We start from the raw sequence: 17631 nt of genomic DNA, 5'->3' as shown, positions 1-17631 counted from the left end.
TTTGACTCAATGCCCAGGCATATCAAGGCCGTTATTACGGCCAAAGGTGGTTGTTCTGGGTACTGATTTCTCAGGATCTATGCACCCAAATTGCGTGAAAATGTAATCACATGTCAGTCCTAGTGTAATATATTTGTCCAATGAATACCTGTTTATCATCTGCATTTCTTCTTGGTGTAGCAGTCTTAATGGCCAGTAGTGTAAAATTAATGTATTAATAATTTCAAGACATTCAACTTGAACGGATCACAGTTCTTCTAAGTTGTCTACGCAAGCCTTTATTACATGGCTGGAATCTTTCCTGGAGAATTCGTTTAGTGTCTTCATAAGCTGAAGCAATCACTGCAATGCCACCAACCAGCTGTTTGGACTTGCCTTAGAGATACCCTCCTAAGAGCACTTTTTTATTAATAGTAGACACAGAAGCATGGAACCATTACTATTGGTACAGCTTTCTAATGGTTTCCAAAATCTGGGCCAGCTCTCAGTGTCTTCAGAGAAGGGTTTGAGCTTAACACACAGCAGCTTAATTGTCATAGGAATCTGAACCACAGACAAGACTCGATCACTCAAACAAAAGAAAATGATGTATGGTGTCGCTGATCTTCCACAAATGCTTAGTACATCACTTTAGCATAACTTACAATAATAATTTATGTGATACAAGTCAATGTGTGTAAAATTGTGAACAGAGGTCAGCAGACTATGGCTATGTGATGAATGCTGCTCCCCCCTCCAATCACTACTGCATCCGGTCATGAAAATCAGTATTTCTGTTACACTTTCTCTTGTTAGAGGACCTTTCCCTTTGTCTTGCTATTCTCAACTTCTTGTAGTCTGACAGTTCCATCTATAGAATCACAAACCATGTCATGTTTGTTGTTGGCAGCAGCCACAGTCATCCTGTCAGTGGGTGGCTTTATCTGACTGCAATGTTCATTCTCTTCAGTCAGGTCATAAGCCCATCCATGTGAACTAGTTCTCTAATGAATTTCTAAAAAGTGTCCTGAGTTAAAATAGCTTGTAATTTTATAAAATTTCATGCCATTTTAGACTATTTTCATCCTATTTTATTTTCTGAAGATTATCAAAGAAACTTGGAAATTGATGAACGTTAAAATATAAACACCTCTAGCCAAATGCTCATTGACAGTGAGAGTGGCGAGGTCCTGAATCTCATGGCAACCTGCCAACTTCTGGATCTGCACCTGTGGAGAGTATGCCATTTTATACTTATTCTCCTCCACCTTTGCGACATGAAACCATCAATTATAAATACTGTGTATCTACCACGAACAATTGATATCCATAGCCAAAGTGCAGTACCTGGTCAGTAATCAAAGTAATGTTGCTACCAAGCATGTTTCATACTAAGGATAGATTGCTACTCATCATATAGAGTTGAGTTGCATACAGGCACAACAAAAATGCATGTTTAGCAGTCGTTTTGTTGTGCCTGTTTGTGACTCAACATCTCCTCTATATGGTGGGTAGCAACTTAGCCTTTCCATAATACTGCCATTATTCCATCCTAAATTTTCCAATGTTTGATGTTTCACACTAATTTAGATCAAAATTGAACCCCATTCATTCAATCTACATTTAGCATTACACAACACAGAGAATTTATGAACTAGGTTCAGTTTCTTAACTAAGGTCAAAATCGATCTACACTCAACAAAGTTCACACGGTACAATCGGTCCCAAAAGTATAAAAAATTTAGTGCCAGTCACTTGATCTTTATTGCCTATTGGTCTGCAAGATTCCATGAGGGAAGCACAAAAGAGACTGAGCTGAAGATGTATTTTTCAAAAGGCCCTCAGTGGCAAAACTGTGTCATTGACAACAGAAATCATGGAAAAGTAAAGAACAAACTCTAACAATTTCTTACATCACATGACAAATTGAAAGAGATGTATTAAAAGATGTGGAATGACATGGCATAATATGCTGATGATCTGGAATATTTTATCCAAAATGAAGAATTTGTATTCCCTATATTCACTATAAAAATCTACTTAGTTTCATCCATATTGCATATGTTAGTTCCAGAAAGCATACACATATTCAACATATGAAAAAATTTGTTCACTGCACATATGTGAGTAGCCCATTCACTTAAGAAAGTGAGTTGTGTCAGAGAACAAAAATTTTAATTATTCGACATAATACAATAATCTCTGTAAGTTCACTGAATCTCAAGGAATTGAGCACGTTACCGAAATAAGATTCTAATGACCCCTGCTTCAAGAAAAAGTCTGCCTTTAAGAAAAAAAATTTTTAACTGTTCACAAACTGAAACCCAACTACGATGAAATTCGTAATAGGTTTGAGAGTTTGCGTATGTTTGATTCATTTTCAACCAAGTCACATTAAACTGCTGACACAGAAGAGCCAATAACCCACAATCAATTCTTGTCACCGATAGGTAGGTCATAGTTTTGGTCAATAATTTCAGTCTCTCTCCCAGCAAGATAGCTGATAAACTGATGGTCTTCAGTCAACCAATGTCATCAGATTACAGTTACATTTCTATAATCATTAGTATAAGAAGTCTTTCTACTTTTAGCTTATTTTTGCACTTAAACTATGCGTCTGTCTTCATATGACTAACGTCTCATGTTGAGAAGAAAATTTGCATTGAAGATAGTGAGCCGATAAGAACGCAGGCAATGAAGTACCAATTTCTGCACAGAGCTCAGATGATCTGGCATAAGAGGCAACATTGCCATCAGATTTAAGTGCACAATTTCATCATATTTTATTGTGTACCAAAATGCTAGATTCTACAGTTTGATAGTTTTGTGAATTTTATGAATAGCAAAAGAAGGTTGTTTCAGTTCCAGCAGAAGTTTTGAGTAGGGAGAATACTCATGCTTCATTAATTAAATGGGCCCACACACTTTCAGTCTAAAAGAGCAGCTGTGTGTTCAAATCAAAATCTGTGAAGTTATCTGTTGTGAAGGTGTGAAGGCCACATTCAGTTTTCTCATCAACGGGTTGTGGTTCAGATGACTGGTGATGACAAGAGGTTCAGATGACTGGTGATGACAAAACTGTGCAAACTGTATGTTTACCAGATAGAACTACATAGTTTATTGTCTTAAAAGTTGTAAGATTTAAGACTTCCCTGGCGTACATATTGTTCCACAAAATTTTGGGCATCTTAAAAGTTGATTCTCTCACTGAGGTCTGCTCCAACTGTGCAGTTATCTCAGATAATCGTACAGAAATGAAGTTCAGTGTGATAAATTACACAGTTAAACTGAAGGTGTCTAAGCCCCTTAAGAACTTAGAAACCATCACCATAAAATGGTTTCATGAAATGAAAAATGGAAACATTTCTATAAGTGGAAATGTATTGCAAGAGAAGATCCAAGAAAGTGTTCCGAAGCTCAGGAGTGAAGATTTCAGTGCACTGAATGGCTGGATGGATTGCCTAAAACAGAAAACAAGACACACTCTCTCTTATCAATGCTTAAATGTAGAAAACAAGACAGTGTATATGGAAAGGGTTGAGCATTGAAAGAAGAATGTTTTGCCATGCTTGACAACAAATACAAGCCCAGAAACACATTCAGTGCTTGCGAGACAGGGGTCTTACAATTTACTTTCCTCAAAAATGTATTCTGTTCAGAAGAAAAATGTCACCCAAGCACATAAAGCAAAGAGAGAACAACAGCCCTACTGTGTGTTAATAGTGAGGGAAATGAAAAGCCTGCACAGTTATTAACTGAATAATATAGAACTCACAGGTGCTTTAAACAAATTAAACCCAACCAAACAACGGAAAATCCAGGATGGAATGTAACAATATTGTGAAAAGGAAAGTTGCCACTCTCCATATAGCAGAGATTCTAAGTCGCAGATAGACACAGTCTTATTGTTAAGCCCAACCATGAACATATGATTTAAAAAGCAATGAAAATGATTGCAGAAATTTGTACAAAGATTCTTAAGAGTTTATAAGTCCAGATGAGTGCAGCAAGATGAAAATCATTCTTATTATTGACAGATGCACTCCACACAATAACATAATAACAGTCTCAGGAATACTGATGTTTCACTTTTTACTGCTAACTGCACAGATCACATGCTGCCGCTAGACATGGGCATAATTCATTATGTGAAAGTAAATACAAAATGGGTATTGTGCAGAAGTTTATTTCATTCCTCAAAAGAAATTATGCAATCAAAATAAACATTTTGGAGGCTATGTTCATGTTTGTTGCTGCCTGGAATGTTGTAACCCAATAAACTCTGTTGACCAATGTAACAAATGCTGGCCATTGATCAGTACGGTATCAGTTGCTATAGAAGAAGAAGATGATTTCTTTGAATGTTGTCAGAAATACTCCAGCAAGTGGAAAATGTCATGACTTTATTGTCGTGATGACAATATGATTTCTGCAAACCAGGTACATGTAAGTGAACTATGATACTTTTGTAAAGAACCAAGCAGAGTTGGATGATGATGATGATGATGATGATGATGATGAAGGATGATTCCCCTGCATCATGCTTTGCTGCAATTGTTGAAGGACTTAACACAGTTAGAAGCAATTTTTTCTCCTCCATTGTATATGAGTCAGTTCTTGCCAATATCAAGCAGCTAAAGTGACATGGTTAAAAGTTTCAAAACTAACAGCAGTAGAAGACAACCACAGAAAGCTTCTTTATGGGGATATGAGCTATCTGTAATACAACGCTGCAAAACAAATTTATGTAAGTAAGAATCTGCACAAGTGTGAAAACTACTGCATTGTATGCCTAATTCATTTGAAGGTAATATGCTGAAAGATATGATTAAGCTGATCCAGTCTACAGTTTATAGAGAACATCTCCTATCTGCAAAAGATCTCAAATCTCATCTGGTTCAGGTTCATCATCAGTACCCCAGAGCAACACATACTACCCTTTTTCCTCCATAGCTTCAACCCCTTCTCTGACATACACTTAACCTGGACCTCCTCTGCTCAGTATGCCACTTTCTTGGAAAATTACTTCCACTTCTTAGATGGCTTCATCAAGCCCATTAACTGTCAACAGTACTGGAAAGTCGTAGTGGAATATAAGTAATTTAAAAAATAAAAGCAACATTTCCCAAACAGTAGAGGTGCCGAGTTGTTGAACGACACATTAACTAGACTGAGAAGAATGCTAGCTTTCACATGAATCCTATTTCAGAGTTATAGAATGTTTGTGTGTGTACACCTCCGTTTTTGATACCTGTCACCTCTTACATGCTGAAAAGTCTTTCCAACGCTGCCTGACCACATGTGGATCGTGCAACTGCAGTGACGAGCAGTCCTCTGCCCAATATTTTGAAAATACACACAGGCATTGCACTCCAAACCCAGTTTGCAAACAGATCTCCTGTGGGATATTCATACATGTCATGGGATTAGCCAAGCGGTCTAAGGCGCTGCAGTCACGGCCTGTGCGGCTGGTCCCAGCGGAGGTTTGAGTCCTTCCTCGGGCATGGGTGTGTGTGTTTGTCCTTAGGATAATTTAGGTTAAGTAGTATGTAAGCTTAGGGACTGATGACCTTGGCAGTTAAGTCTCATAAAGATTTCACACACATAAAAAAAAAATTTCAAGGAACCTCCCTCCTCCCATTTCCCTTATTGTCTAATACCATCCCAGACTTGAACAACTTGCCAGGACTTTAGCTACTTATCATTGTGCCACCCTTCCCTCAAGAGGTGTTCCACACGAAGTGACATACTGCACATGAGCCAGCGCACTGCTGCCACTTTCTAGTCCTGTGCACTTGCTGCCTCTCCGTCCCAGCTATCAGCCACCCTATCCCTCCACCTCCCAGCTCCATTCTTCTCTATATATCACACAACTTCCCATCCCAGTTGAGCTACAGTGATGATACAAAGTAGTCAGGAAAATGTAGCCAAATGGATGTGTGTGCATATATTAATATATGTGTATTACCTACTAGTTACCTCTGAAAATCATCTGAAAGCTGCCTTTTTTGCAGACTTATCACAAGCCTATCATGAACTCAGGGCTTCAACAACATGATAAATTCTTATCTATATTTGTTATGTAGGTGTAAGCATTTTTTGTGGGAGAGGAAGAGAGGAAATAAGCTATGAGATGGTAACATAAACACTGGAGTAAACAGGAAGGTGCTAAACAATTGTATAAATAATTTTTATTCAAACAAATAATGTACAACTATATATAATTGTAAAATTGCACAGGTTACATGCAAATTTCTAGCAGAAAAGTGCTTAGTAAAATTATACAGCTCAGCTGATAAGTTCTGTCAATCGAGACTAATAAAACTTCCTTATACAATATGTGTGCCCATTTTATTTCAATTAAACATTTCAAGTACACAAACAAATGAAAATGTCAGACTGACATTCGAAAAAGTGGGTAGTTTAATCACGAGGATAACTCAACAAGCAATTAAGTATCACTTTAGTATAAGCTATTTTAACAAACAAACAACCAAACTGAAACACTTTCCTCAACAATAAAAATTATAAAGCAATAATTATCATTCTGTTTCCCACTAACAAACACATTACAATTATATTTAGCAGTCTCTTTTCATAGAATTACTGCCTATGGGAAACAAATGAATTCCAGTAATAAATGCAAAGAAAAGATAACAACACAATAACAACAAGAACAATAACAACATCTGCTTCTCTTCATACATATGTCTGGTATAATGTCTTATAAATTACCTGGATTCTTGACTGTCTATTGTATATTAAAACTGAGTGTCAAATTGGAACACTATTCTAGAATTTGCCTTCCACAGACAGCATTCTAGCAGCTGAACTCTCCAAGCATACATAATGAACTGGTGCAAAGCTTCTATCTGTCTGTACCTCTCTCCAATAATTTCTGACTCCATGTCGTTTTTCATCTGATGGTGCAGCAGGGCATATGCTTCATGCAATATTGATGGCTTCTAGAACTATCTAGCATAGGCTTAAAATTGGGGCCCTCATGAAATTTCCTAATTAGTGCTGTGTACCAAAAGTAACAGTTTTTCCTGACAAATTTAAAGTGTATGGTACACTTGGGATTGCAATTGGATCTTTGACTTTTTGGTAACTTTCAGCAAAATGAGCTCATCTCAAAAACTGCAGTGATACTTCAGTGTAACGCATTCACATCTCTGTGTTCCAAATTATGCTAAAAACTTTTTTTCATTTCTTTTCACCTGTTTCCTCCATTGCTTCACATTCACTGTACTTCTCTGGCAGCACTAAGTATTCTCATTCTCTCTTTGTTCCCTAACTTATAAAATATATGTATATTTATAACAGGAGCCTTTCACATTTATATTAAACAGTTTAGGTTTCCATTTTTTGTTGCAGTAATCTGGCTTTAGCAATAAAGAGAAAAAAAGAAGAAGTGGAATTTTTCTTCTCTCTCTCTCTCTCTCTCTCTCTCTCTCTCTCTCTCTCTCTCTCTCTCCCCCCCCCCCCCCCCCCTCTCTCTCTCTCTCCCCTCTATCCCCCTCCCTTTATTAAATGAAAATGTTATATTTGACCATTACTGTTGTTTCTGTTGTAGTAAAGGGTATGAAATACAGAAAAATTATTAACATATTGGTTATCTTATCCTCGATACCAGAGACAGTTCTGAATGAAAGTTTCACTCTGCAGTCATGTGTGTACCTGTAACTAAAGAAATAAGTACAGATAGCTGCTGACTCTGTTATGGAGGCTTACACAGAGTGGTGGATATACTTATAAACAAAATCTTGTATGTATTAGCTCAGCTGAAAAACTTGTATTCATTCTCAGACTACATGCATACATGTATGGGAAAACCTAACTACATTGCCCCAATCTTGCTGCCTAACAGGTGTAAGGTATTGCCTTTAGTGGTGTGGGAGAAGCGAACATGAGTCAAGAGGAAATGGAGGGCAATGTCTACGAGAAGGAGAAGGAATATTTCACCAGAGAAAGCTTGTCTCAATACATTCTGGTAATGACATGCAGTACATAGGAACAGATAGCTTGAGAAATCTTGAGGGAAGATAGAACACAGGGAAACTGCTGACATGACACGTTGACAAGTTTTCTACACTCATTACACTGCTCATATTCCACCCTATATTTCCAATGTTGTTATTTATCTTCCTCACAGATTAGAACTGCTATCAAGTCAGGACTTGAACACTAAACTTTTCCTTTCACTGGCAATGTTCTACCAAAAGAGTTCCCTTAACATGCCCCATGGCATTACCTAAAGCCTCAATATGGTAGCACTCCTTTCCTACCAAACTGTGCAGAGGTTCTTTCGCAAAGCTTACTGACACAGAGTTTGTGGGAGACAGGATGTAGAGAAGTACAATAAAGCCACAGCCTACATAATTGTTTCAAACATTACACATTCACTCTCCAATAAGTAAGTATGGGTCTGCATTCAAGTATTTATTAGTCAAAAACTTTTAATCTGTTGTGAAGTTCCATTACATACAGTGTTTCCAACATTCATGTTAGGTCCACTAAACATAAGTTACACTTCTGACTTTGATACTTCGTATGCATTTACAAAATATGTCTTTAGAATAATGCAGTATAGTTTGAGTGTGATATTGCTGTAAGTTAAAAAACCTGTCAAAGAATGATGTTCACTTTATATAAACCATCATTGTGCTACAGATGATTCATTGCTTTCCAGTAGCAAACATGAAAGATACATTTCTGATAAGGGTGTATCAAAGCACTGGATAAAATAGCAGTGTCGTTTGACTACATTTTTAACATTTCTTTTAGAGTGTTAAAAAGGAAACCTTTCAACTATTTTATAATCTTTAGCACATTATTACAAAAAGTAAATGACATAATGCTTTTTATATTTTTCTCTAACTTTGTATCATAATGAAGGTTAATGTACAGAATTGAAAGAATGCAACACAAAGAAAACAATCAAGGGAAAAGTGATCTTCTGCTACAAAAAGACAGAGTGTTGTGTTTATGTATTACTGTAGCAACTGTAAATATTACATTAATCTAATAAAAAAAAAGATTGCTCAATTATTAAAAGAGACAGTGGCTTTCTGACATAAAATACTGAACAAAGCCTTGCCATTCTCCCTTCCTCAAAACTTTTCCACTCTTCTAGCAGAAGAAGCCCCTCGGTCTAAAAGGTTGCAAATTATGTTTTTCTACATTTTTCCAACTGTCATTTGGAAGTAGATTCCCTCCACCCATATTATAAACATCACTATTTTGCCTGTCACATGAGGATCCATTTGCAACCTTCTCAGCATGTTCCTACTAAAATAACTTCTGTATTTGCCAGCTGTGTGCAACAATGCACTACTTTCTCAAAAAAGTACAATGTCATCCTGAGAGCAGACTCCCTGTCTCATATAGATCCCCATAATCTCACAAATGGTTGGCTTCACAAGGTTTATCAGGGAACATCAGTTACAAATATCAGGTACAGTAAATTATCACATAGCACCAAACTTAACACAATAAAAAAAAAGAGATAAGCTATTTTAGTATTTTACATTCCTGTCAATATGACAGACTAGAGAGAAACTTTTATGTAAAAGACGCTCAAAAACATTAGCTACATAATAGTTTTAACATGTTAGTTCACTTCTAAGAAGCCTTGAAATATCAGACAAAAAAATATCTCGCTTCTGTGACTGCAGCAACAATCTGAAAGAATGCTGCCGTTCTGTAGGAAGCATTTTAGCTATCAGTAAATATCTCAGTGCACCTAGTCGAATGCATGTCATCAATTCTGGTTGTCCGCATTGTGCAGCTTGCAAATACACTGATGCAACAGAGCTGGGCGACAAGAATCTCTGCAGTACCATTGTACACAGCTTGTCTGCACCATCGAAAAGAAATCTGCAATGTGTAAAAGTAGTTCAAAACTAAGGTACTTAAAAAAACTTCTAATAATAATAATTATACTATACATCAAATCACTCACAGCCCAATTTCAAACTAAACTGCAAGTTCATCTTTAGAAAGTGCCTGGTGAAATTGCGAAGAACATATTATAAACTGAAAAAGGAGCAAGTATAAAAAGATGCATTACCAGTACCTCAAAGACTTTCCACTCTACAAGTGAGGAAGTCAAAACCAGAGTGTGTAAAAATAAATTAACTGCTCAAGGTCCCAATTTCAGTTGAAAAGAAAATTTCTGAGATAGGCTCAGGTGCCAGTTATGGCCAGCCCACTATACCTTAGAACAGTAAAGAAATGTTCATCGAGCTGCAGAAGCAATGGAAGAATATCTACAAATATCTACTAAAGTTTACAAGAAAGATTAGCACCCTTAAATGTATGAATGTTAATTTAGTCCAGAAATTTATATTATTTGCTTCAAGCCATGAAGTCTGATAAGTTTCTCAGCCACAGAAATGAATGAGACAAGCTGGTGTACCAATAAAATTGATAAATTTAATAAAATTAAACACTTGAAACTCAGAATATAAATGGGAGTCAGACATCCCTCTGAAGATTATGGAATCAAAACCAGAATCAAACAAGAGGATTCAGTCTTTCCATTTCTGTTTATTACTATAACCAAGTAAAATTATCACAAAATGAAGTGCAAACAAAGATCAAAATTAATATACTCTCATACACTGATGACACTGCTCTATTATCTGGCTATGAAACTTAATTAATAGTTCTTACATCACAATTAATAAATGCTATAAATGGCTCAAGTTGACTAGAGATAAAATAATGAGGTTCATCTTCTCTCACCATATATTAAATGACAATGGAATGTATATTATTAACACAGCTTTTACAAAGACTAATAAATTTAATTATCTCAGCACTCTGCTAACCTCTGGCAAAACAGTAAAAGTTAAACAGATGTTACTAAGGTCTTTTAACAGATTTTGAAAGCAATTTACTTTCCAAAATGTCATAACTGCATACTCAAATATTATTAATTGAACCAGTTTCAACTTATGCATATGAAAACTGAAATGCCACAAAAATGGAAACAAATTTAAGGTATTTGGACATTATGTCTTCAGAAAAATATTTATTTCCATATGAGATGGCAATAATAATAATGATTGTAGGATATTAAATGACCTCTGTCAGATTCTATAGAGAACTTGGATTTGAATTAGCCTCTCTATTAACATCTACATCTATATCAACATCTATATCTACACTCCTCAACCCACTGTCCAGTGCATGGTGGAGGGTATGTTCCACTGTTAGCACTTATTAGTGATATCTCCCATTCCATTCACACATGGAGCATGGGAAGAATAATTGTTAAAATGCTTCCTTGCATGCTATGATTTATCCATTTTTGTCCTCACCATCCCTAAGGGAACATACATGTAGCTTTCTTGAGATGGTTTACTTCTATCTTCAAGATTCTACCAGTTCAGTTTCTTCAGCATCTCTTGACACTCTCTCTCAGATCAAAGGTACCTGTGACCATTTATGCTGCTCTTCTCTTTACATGTTCAATACCCCCTGTCGGTCATACTTGGTATGGGTCCCATGCCCTTGAGCAATATTCAAGGATGGATCACACAAGTGATTTGGAAGCAATCTCCTTTGTAGAATGTTTGTACTTACACAGTATTCTACCAATAACGCAAAGTTTACCACTTGCTTTATCCACAGTTGAGATCTATATGCTCATCCTATTGCATATCCCAACAAAATGTTACATCCACCTATTTTTACACTGAAGTGCCAAAGAAACTGGTATAGGCATGCATATTCAAATACAGAGATATGTAATCAGGCAGAAAAATGGCACTGCAGTCAGCAATGCCTATATAAGACAACAAGTGTATGGCGCAGCTGTTAGATCAGTTACTGCTGCTACAATGACAGGTCATCAAGATTTAAGTGAGTTTGAATGTGGTGTTACAGTTGGTGCATAAGCAATGGGACACAGCATCTCTGAAGTGGTGATGAAGTGGGGATTTTCCTGTACGACCATTTCGTGAGTGTACTGTGACTATCAGGAATCTGGTAAAACATCAAATCTCCGACATTGCTGCGGCCAGAAAAGATCCTCAAGAACAGAACCAATGACAACTGAAGGGATTTGTGCAACCCTTCTGCAAATTGCTGCAGATTTCAATGTTGAACCATCAAAAAGTGTCAGCTTGCAAACCATTCAATGAAACTCCATCTATACAGGCTTTTGGAGCCGAAGGTCCATTCATGTACACTTGATGACTGCATGACACAAAACTTTATGCCTAGCCTGGGCCCGTCAATGCTGATATTGGACTTTTGCCTGGTCAGATGAGTCTCATTTCAAATTGTATTGAGCGGATGCACATGTACGGATATGGAGACAACATCATGAATCCATGGATCCTGCATATCAGCAGAGAACTTTTGAAGCTGGTGGAGGCTCTGTATTGGTGTGGGGCATGTGCAGTTGAAGAGATATGGGACTCCTGATACATCTAGATACAACTCTGACAGGTGACATGAACATAAGAATCCTGTCTGATCACCTGCATCCGTTCAGGTCCACTGTGCATTCCAATGGACTTGGGCAATTCCAGCAGGGCAATGCGACACCCCACGCTTCCAGAATTGCTAGAGAGTGGCTCCAGAAACACTCTTCTGAGTTTAAGCACTTCTGCTGGCCACCAAACTCCCCTGACATAAACATTATATATCTGGGATACCTTACAACGTGCTGTTCAGAAGAGATCTCCACCCCCTAGCACTCTAACAGATTCATGGTGTCAGTTCCCTCCAGCACTACTTCAGACATTAGTTGAGTCCATGTCACATCGTGCTGTGGCACTTCTGCATGCTTGTGAGGGTCCTACACAATATTAGGCAGATGTACCAGTTTCTCTAGCTCTTCAATGTATGAGTTGACTGATTATTAGTGTGGTTCATAGATATTACAGTTACAGGATATTATTATTATTTCTTCAGACGTTATGTCTGGTCAAAAATGGACAGTGACGCGGACCTTGATCAAGCGTGACTTCCTTTTAACTGTACGGTATATGTTATATTGCATTTCGGAACTTTCGGGTAATTGAACATGTATCAATAATTATGGATTTCTGTAGTTGTATATATAAGTTTGGATGTAGCTGTATTGCATTGATGTACTGGTGGATATTGTGTGGTATGACTCCTGTAGTTGATAGTATAATTGGTATAATGTTAACTTTATCCTGATGCCACATGTCCTTGACTTCCTCAGCCAACTGGATGTATTTTTCAATTTTTTCTCATGTTTTCTTTTGTATATTTGTTGTATTGGGTAGGGATATTTCGATTAATTGTGTTAATTTCTTCTTTTTATTGGTGAGTATGATGTCAGGTTTGTTATGTGGTGTTGTTTTATCTGTTATAATGGTTCTGTTCCAGTATAATTTGTATTCATCATTCTCCAGTACATTTTGTGGTGCTTACTTGTATGTGGGAACATGTTGTTTTATAAGTTTATGTTGTAAGGCAAGCTGCTGATGTGTTATTTTTGCTACATTGTCATGTCTTCTGGGGTATTCTGTATTTGCTAGTATTGTACATCCGCTTGTGATGTGATCTACTGTTTCTATTTGTTGTTTGCAAAGTCTGCATTTATCTGTTGTGGTATTGGGATCTTTAATAATATGCTTGCTGTAATATCTGGTGTTTATTGTTTGATCCTGTATTGCAATCATAAATCCTTCCGTCTCACCGTATATATTGCCTTTTCTTAGCCATGTGTTGGATGCGTCTTGATCGATATGTGGCTGTGTTAGATGATACGGGTGCTTGCCATGTAGTGTTTTCTTTTTCCAATTTACTTTCTTCGTATCTGTTGATGTTCTGTGATCTAAAGGGTTGTAGAAGTGGTTATGAAATTGCAGTGGTGTAGCCGATGTATTTATATGAGTGATTGCTTTGTGTATTTTGCTAGTTTCTGCTCGTTCTAGAAAGAATTTTCTTAAATTGTCTACCTGTCCATAATGTAGGTGTTTTATATCAATAAATCCCCTTCCTCCTTCCTTTCTGCTTAATGTGAATCTTTCTGTTGCTGAATGTATGTGATGTATTCTATATTTGTGGCATTGTGATCGTGTAAGTGTATTGAGTGCTTCTAGGTCTGTGTTACTCCATTTCACTACTCCAAATGAGTAGGTCAATATTGGTATAGCATAAGTATTTATAGCTTTTGTCTTGTTTCTTGCTGTCAATTCTGTTTTCAGTATTTTTGTTAGTCTTTGTCTATATTTTTCTTTTAGTTCTTCTTTAATATTTGTTTTATCTATTCCTATTTTTTGTCTGTATCCTAGATATTTATAGGCATCTGTTTTCTCCATCGCTTCTATGCAGTCGCTGTGGTTATCCAATATGTAATCTTCTTGTTTAGTGTGTTTTCCCTTGACTATGCTATTTTTCTTACATTTATCTGTTCCAAAAGCCATATTTATATCATTGCTGAATACTTCTGTTATCTTTAGCAATTGGTTGAGTTGTTGATTTGTTGCTGCCAGTAGTTTTAGATCATCCATGTATAGCAAATGTGTGATTTTGTGTGGGTATGTTCCAGTAATATTGTATCCATAATTTTTATTATTTAGCATGTTGGATAGTGGGTTCAGAGCAAGGCAGAACCAGAAAGGACTTAATGAGACTCCTTGGTATATTCCACGCTTAATCTGTATTGGCTGTGATGTGATATTATTTGAATTTGTTTGGATATTAAGTGTGGTTTTCCAATTTTTTATTACTATGTTTAGGAACTGTATCAATTTAGGATCTACTTTGTATATTTCCAATATTTGTAGTAACCATGAGTGGGGTACACTATCAAAAGCTTTTTGGTAATCAATGTATGCATTGTGTAGCGGCCTTTGTTTAGTTTTAGATTGATATGTCACCTCTGCATCTATTATCAGTTGCTCTTTGCATCCTCGTGCTCCTTTGCAACAGCCTTTTTGTTCTTCATTTATAATTTTGTTCTGTGTTGTATGTGTCATTAATTTCTGTGTAATGACTGAAGTTTATATTTTGTATATTGTTGGTAGGCACGTTATGGGGCGATATTTAGCTGGGTTTTTCTGTGTCTGCTTGATCTTTAGGTTTCAGATAAGTTATTCCATGTGTAAGTGTATCAGGGAATGTGTATGGGTCTGCAATGTAACTGTTAAATAATTTATATCTAAAAACAAAGATGATGTGACTTGCCAAACGAAAGCGCTGGCAGGTCGATAGACACACAAACAAACACAAACATACACACAAAATTCAAGCTTTCGCAACCAACGGTTGCTTCGTCAGGAAAGAGGGAAGGAGAGGGAAAGACGAAAGGATGTGGGTTTTAAGGGAGAGGGTAAGGAGTCATTCCAATCCCAGGAGCGGAAAGACTTACCTTAGGGGGGAAAAAGGACGGGTATACACTCGCACACACAACATATCCATCCACACATATACAGACACAAGCAGACATATTCAAAGGCAAAGAGTTTGGGCAGAGATGTATCATCTTGTATGTGTCTGTTTCTGCTTGTATCCACCGTGCACGCCTGTTATGTTGTACCGGGTTTGATCATATGTTGCTCCAGAAGTGTTCCATATCTGTTATGTTTGGTGGATTGTCTATTTTAATGTGTGTGTTATCTATTGTCTGGTAAAATTTCTTTTGGTTTGTGTTGAATGTTTGGTTTTGTTTCCTTCTATTTTCACTTTTTTTGTATCTTCTAAGTCATTTGACCAATGCTTGTAATTTCTGCTTCTTTTCATCTAATTGCTCTATCGCTTCTTGTTGTGAGATTTTACCTAACCTTTTTCATTTGTTTTTTTTCTGACATTTCATTTCTTATAAATTGTGTTAGCTGTCCGATGTCTTTTATCAGTTTTTCTATTCTGATCTGTAGCCTGTGTTGCCATGCTGGTTTTGTGGGTTTCTTCTGTGTGTTGGTTGGTTCTGATCTCTGCCCAGTGTGTATATTTAGTGTAGTGAGTGCTCCTATATAAACCAGTAGTTGTAACTCTTCCATAGTTGTGTTTTCATTTATTTTTTTGTGTATGATTGTGTTGATAGTTTTTATTGTTGTTTCGACTTGTGGGTTATTTGGCGGTCTATGCAAGAATGGTCTAATGTCTGTATTTGTGTCTTTTCTTCTATATCTAACATGTGTGTCACTTCGTGTTCTATTTGTGCTTGTTCTGTTGGCTGTCTTAAGATTTCGTTTTCCTCTGATTGTTTAATTGATGTGTGTTGTTCTTTGTTTGTTTGCCCTGGGATGTTTGAGTCCATTACTGTATTTTCTTCTTCTTCTGATTGCACATTATTTCGTTCCAGTATTTGTTGTACTTGTTGTTTGATGTTTTCTAATTCTGACTGGGGTATCCTGTTATTTTTGATTATTATACGGATCTGATCAGCTAGTCGTTGTTCTGTTAAAAATTTTAATTCTGGGTATCTGGTAATAAATGTTGTGTATACTTGTGATCTGTATCCAGTTGTGTTGGTTCCTAGGTTTGTTGCTTGGTAATAACAGAACACGAGGTGTCGATTAACTTCATCTGACCATCTCATCCTCTGTCTTTGTTTTCCTTCTAGGGTGGTTGCAGGAAGCATATGCTGCAAAACACCTCTATTTGGATTTAAATCATTTTTCAGTTGGCTAGCAGTGTCGTTACCATTGTGGGCGGGCATAGGGTTCAATCGTCGTCCCCGACCATGACGGCACTTGTCCGAGGCTTCTTTAGTTCTGTCCTGAACCAGCTAATCACACTAAAAGGGGGGTTAGCCCTATTAGTGGTTTGTTCTTTTCGTCGCCTTTTACGACTGGCAGAACATACCGGTGGCCTATTCTTTTCCCGGGCCTCCACGGGGTTTATTATTATCTGACATTGTCCGAGGCTTCTTTAGTTCTGTCCTGAACCAACTAATCACACTAAAAGGGGGGGTTAGCCCTATTAGTGGTTTGTTCTTTTCGTCGCCTTTTACGACTGGCAGAACATACCGGAGGCCTATTCTTTTCCCGGGCCTCCACGGGGTTTATTATTATCTGACATTACTATCTGTCCCTAAGGTCATTAATATGCAACATGAACAGCAAGGGTCCCAACACACTTCTGTGTGGGACACCCTAAAATCCTTCTACATTTGTCAATGATTTTCCATCTGAGATAACTTGCTGTGTCCTCCCTACCAAAAAATCCTCAATCCAGTCACCAACTTTGCTTGTTATCCCATACGGTTGTACTTTTGACAATAAGTGCAGATGTGATACTGAGTCAAATGCTTTTTGGAAAACAATAAATAGTGCGCCTACCTGACAGCCTTGAGTATGCCACATAAGAAAAGGGTGATGTCAGTTTCACACAATCAGTGTTTTTGGAATCCATATTAGCTGGCATGGAGGAGGACATTGTGTTCATTATGTTTGAGCCCAGAATGTGTTTCAAGAATCTACAACAAATGGATGTCAAGGATATTAAATGGTAGTTTTGTGGATCACTTCTACCACTCTTCCTGTAACTGGGTGTGACCTGTGCAGTCTTCTACTGGACATGGCTTTTTGTTCATAGGATTTACAATAGATTATAGATAAAACAGGGTCTAACTCAGCAACAAATTCAGTACAGAATACAGGTGCAAATTCAGTATAGAATACAGGTGGGATTCCACTGGGACCTGGAGCTTTGTTC

The 17631-nt window shown here is 37.1% G+C and overlaps 1 protein-coding gene across 1 annotated transcript in view; it reads right to left on the bottom strand.

Moving 5' to 3' along the window:
* Nucleotides 1-8406: 8406 nt before the first annotated feature.
* Nucleotides 8407-17631, bottom strand: part of LOC124793072 (armadillo repeat-containing protein 5-like) — a 220018-nt gene continuing 210793 nt past the window's right edge. The window contains exon 12 of the mRNA XM_047257992.1: nt 8407-9858. Within this exon, the coding sequence (XP_047113948.1) occupies nt 9585-9858 (274 nt within the window). The 3' untranslated portion in view covers nt 8407-9584. The remainder of the gene's footprint in view (nt 9859-17631) is intronic.

The sequence above is a fragment of the Schistocerca piceifrons genome, chromosome 1 (assembly GCF_021461385.2).
Source record: "Schistocerca piceifrons isolate TAMUIC-IGC-003096 chromosome 1, iqSchPice1.1, whole genome shotgun sequence".
Taxonomy (NCBI): Eukaryota; Metazoa; Arthropoda; class Insecta; order Orthoptera; family Acrididae; genus Schistocerca; species Schistocerca piceifrons.
The sequence above is the reverse complement of the archived record's forward strand: the minus strand, read 5'-3'. Positions and strand labels throughout refer to the sequence as shown.